This window comes from Conger conger, chromosome 13 (genome assembly GCF_963514075.1).
Source record: "Conger conger chromosome 13, fConCon1.1, whole genome shotgun sequence".
NCBI classification, from domain to species: domain Eukaryota; kingdom Metazoa; phylum Chordata; class Actinopteri; order Anguilliformes; family Congridae; genus Conger; species Conger conger.
The window spans coordinates 11,950,339-11,955,170 of record NC_083772.1 but is presented as its reverse complement, the minus strand read 5'-3'; the positions used below and the strand labels follow the sequence as shown (position 1 = coordinate 11,955,170).

Below are 4,832 nucleotides of genomic sequence, written 5' to 3'. Positions count from 1 at the left end.
GGTGACTGAGTGGCTCCAACTCATGCATTTCATTTCTAATCAGATGGACTTCTGCATTATTCTGTTGATAATAGTGTTCTGCTACACCAAGCTCATGCTAGCAGCTCAAGCTGCCTCCGGAGAAAATAAGCAGTCTGCATCAAAAGGGCGACACACACTCCTGCTCCATGCTGTACAGCTCTTTCTGTGCACGGCTGACTTGTGGTCCCCCTTTATATTGGATGCTGCTACAAAGCAAAGCAAACACTTGTACTTTCCAATTAGAGTGTTCAATTTCATTTTTTTTACCATTTTCTCAAGGGCCCTTAGTCCACTTATCTATGGCCTCAGAGATAAAAAGTTTAATCTTGCCCTGAAATATTACATGAGCTGCAAGAGCAAGCCCCTCTCTAGAGAAATATAGCTGCTGAGGATGACTGTAAAGCAAAAGACAGAGAAAAAATACTTTGTATACTGTGTACATTTTTATCTTGACCCAAACTCAAAAAGATTTGATAAGCTTTCATGAGGTTTTATTGAAGAGGTGAAATTAAGAAAAATGTGACCCTGAATTGGTGTGTGGTATAGCTTGTGTTTATTCTACTTCCTATCATTTTATTATTTTTCAATTTAACTTAAAAAAAATTAGCCTGGATACTGTACTGTGCCCCCTAATATTTTAAAATTACAGTTCAGCAAATCTGTAACTTCTAACGTCCATCTTTCAAGTAAAAAAGAGCAAAGTTTTCAATGTTTAGACAATGCAAGCTGCATGCTCGTGTCCCAAGCTTGATATCAAGTCATGTTAATGCCTTAAAATAAAAAATGTTTTTCAGAGAAAGAGTAATGAAATACATATTACTCAACATTTTTCTTTTCATTAAAATATATATCATCGTTGTAATTTCAGGAACTGTAGCTTTCAATAATAAAATTTAGCATGTACATTTTCTGCTTCCTCACCAGCACGATATCACAAACCAGCACATTTGTCTCATGTCTCATGGCTGGGTGTACAGCGTATTTGCATTCCAGGAACAACTGGCTTTTAAAACAAGATGATCAATTGCGAATGAAGATGAAGAAATAGTGCCACCTGCTGATAACAGCAAAGTAAAATATTTTCATGCTTATATCTCATTTTAACAAAAAACTGTAATACGTGAGAGCTGGGTGTCTTAACATACTCATCTGAGGAGGTTGCCTGAATTTGAATATCTTGTCTATTTTTGTTTTGTGTGTACCCTTTTGTCCAATTAATTGATGAAATGATCACAACATTTAGTATTTTTTATAAATAACAAGTCATTTCAGTGCAATAATAGAGTGCACACAGGTATGTTGTGACCATACAAGATTGCAATGATTTTACCATTTTCCCAGCATGTTTCCATTAATAAATATGATGCTAACATTGTTTCTGTTGTGCAAAATATGTCATTTATGGAGTAGTTTGGTTCAACCGATCTGTAGTCCAACTGAAAATATTGCATATTTTTGTTTTCTGCTTCTATTGGAGGTCTGAGCTCAAAAGCGATTTGTATATAGCAATTTAAGTATAGTTTTATGCTCTTATCACTGTTCCATCTAGTTTGACAGAACAGTGAAGCAAGAAACAGGTAATAGTGGAAATAATCTGGAACAATAGTAAACACCTGGATATTATTGTTTGAAATCCACCCTCAGTAACAAAAGTGATTACATGAATTCAAACAGATGGAAATACTGTTGGGATTATGTCAGCAAGCCATAAAAGTTCAATTTCTCCCTCAGCAATGAAACTTGACCCAGTATAATGTACTGTTACACAACTTCTCAGAGAAACCTTAAACAGACAACAGCATAAGAACAAACATGACGCTGCAATTAAGTACATTTTTCAGGAGTTGTCTGTTAATATTTTACGTCACAGTGTTTTCACTGCAGTGGGGGGTGTGGGGGGAAGGTTGGGGCTCTGGAGCTTTCTGCCAATAACTCCCTCCCAGCATGGCGCAAACATGTGTACAGTGGAAGTGTGCTACAGTATATGTTGTGGTTTCGACAAAGTGTAAGCCCAAATTCAAATAATAAAGTTCAATTCTTATAATCAGGAGTCTTGCAGCAACGTGTTGAAAGAAAAATAGGCTTTTATTCCATCAGATACAATCCAATCACATAATGTCCACGTGATGTCCAACCCAACAATGCACTTTGATACATTCTTCTATATACGTTTACGATGACCTTCACTCCGCCATCCTTCTAGGCACGGTCTCATCCCTTTCGGTGTGGTGCCCACATTTTCGCACCCCACTGTCATTTAATTCTGGGCCCCCAACATTTCAGGAATATGATGAATATGATGGCTTCTTGATTGTGTCCCATTGGGCCCCACAAATATCCTCAATTGGCCCTGTTGACTGACTTTTGTAAACAATGCAGCAATATTCAAGAGTTCCTTCTGAAATAAAAAAATCCGGCCCGCCTCTATATATGTGTATATATATATATATATAACAAAAAGCTGTTGACTCATTTGTCATTTTGCTGAGCATCTGACATCAAGAATTCTTCAAGGTAATACGAAACTAGATCAACATAATAGCTGTTCATAACTGCCTCACTGTATATTTATTTTAGAATGCATTTTGCACATTAACAATAAATGTGCTCTTTAAAAATCATGCACTGCTAAGACAGTTCCAATTAATTCGGAAGTAATGCATTTAATAGCCATTGATATGTTTTTCATTAACTATTTTGTTGGTATTTTTGTGATATGACACTTTTAATAAGAGAGTTGGTGTAAATTATGTTATTTACAGATAAAGTCTGTTATATGAGCTGATTGAGACCATTGGGTAGTGAATACAGGTATGACTGGGAAATCTGATTATTTAAACCGGTGCAGCAAGGATTTTCACTACATTATCTCTGAAGTGGTAATAAAATGTAAAACATATATTCTGTCTGTAATTCATACATACATGTCTTCCCTTTAAGTATCTTTTATTCACTCACTATTTTATTCAGTGAAAACAGAGCATGAACAGCAGTATTAAAGAGCTATTTTAAGTGTGAGAAATACTCCATTAGTCACAATGAATATCTGCTTATTTTCCAATTTTCTCCTGTAGCCGGCAGGTGTACCTGCCATGGATTATAACAGCAGCAGTGAGGAGCTGGTTATGACTGAACGTGACGCCAAGAGTCTGAGGTTGAAGACAGCCATATTGCAGGTGTTTGTGTGGTTCTTCATCTATACTGACATCTTCATGCTCTCTACCTTATTCTGTAGGCAGGCTTTTCGCAGCGACACACGTTACATCCTGTTTGCTAACACCCTGTTGATTGACTCTATACTCCTGTTCCTCACAGGGCTGGTGGTTCTATTTAACTGCTTTTATATACTACTTCCTGTGGGCCACTGTATCGCGCTCTGTTTTCTTATGGGGTTCAGCAATAAAAACACACCCTACACCATCACCGCTATGTGCCTGGAGCGATATGTGGCCATCTGCATGCCGCTTAGACATACCAGCATTTCCACAACCGGCAGGGCCATAGCTGCCATCATTATCATCTGGGCATTCAGCTCTGTCAAGGTCATCATAGATCTTGTAATTGTCAATGTCACGGCCCCACCAGGCTACTTTGCGATGCCCACCTCATGTGACTACCAGATCATACTGGTGACTGAGTGGCACCAACTCATGCATTTCATTTCTAATCAGATGGACTTCTGCATTATTCTGTTGATAATAGTGTTCTGCTACACCAAGCTCATGCTAGCAGCTCAAGCTGCCTCTGGAGAAAATAAACAGTCTGCATCAAAGGGGCGACACACACTCCTGCTCCATGCTGTACAGCTCTTTCTGTGCACGGCTGACTTGTGGTCCCCCTTTATATTGGATGTTGCTACAAAGCAAAGCAAACACTTGTACTTACCAATTAGATACTTCAATTTCATTTTTTTTACCATTTTCTCAAGGGCCCTGAGTCCACTTATCTATGGCCTCAGAGATAAAAGGCTTAATATTGCCCTGAAATATTACATGAGCTGCAAGAGCAAGCCCCTCTCTAGAGAAATATAGGAGCTGAGGATGACTGTAAAGCAAAAGACAGAGAAAAAATACTTTGTATACTGTGTACATTTTTATCTTGACCCAAACTCAAAAAGATTTGATAAGCTTTCATGAGGTTTTATTGAAGAGGTGAAATTAAGAAAAATGTGACCCTGAATTGGTGTGTGGTATAGCTTGTGTTTATTCTACTTCCTATCATTTTATTATTTTTCAATTTAACTTAAAAAAAATTAGCCTGGATACTGTACTGTGCCCCCTAATATTTTAAAATTACAGTTCAGCAAATCTGTAACTTCTAACGTCCATCTTTCAAGTAAAAAAGAGCAAAGTTTTCAATGTTTAGACAATGCAAGCTGCATGCTCATGTCCCAAGCTTGATATCAAGTCATGTTAATGCCTTAAAATAAAAAATGTTTTTCAGAGAAAGAGTAATGAAATACATATTACTCAACATTTTTCTTTTCATTAAAATATTTATCATCGTTGTAATTTCAGGAACTGTAGCTTTCAATAATAAAATTTAGCATGTACATTTTCTGCTTCCTCACCAGCACGATATCACAAACCAGCACATTTGTCTCATGTCTCATGGCTGGGTGTACAGCGTATTTGCATTCCAGGAACAACTGGCTTTTAAAACAAGATGATCAATTGCAAATGAAGATGAAGAAATAGTGCCACCTGCTGATAACAGCAAAGTAAAATATTTTCATGCTTATATCTCATTTTAACAAAAAACTGTAATACGTGAGAGCTGGGTGTCTTAACATACTCATCTGAGGAGGTTGC

At 37.3% G+C, this 4,832-nt stretch overlaps 1 protein-coding gene across 1 annotated transcript; it reads left to right on the top strand.

Annotated features, from left to right (window-relative positions):
* The first annotated feature begins 3,113 nt into the window (after window positions 1-3,113).
* LOC133107322 (odorant receptor 131-2-like) lies at window positions 3,114-4,052 on the top strand. The gene has a single exon (XM_061216313.1). It carries the CDS (start codon window positions 3,114-3,116, stop codon window positions 4,050-4,052), a length of 939 nt encoding a protein of 312 aa, XP_061072297.1.
* The last annotated feature ends 780 nt before the right edge of the window (window positions 4,053-4,832 follow it).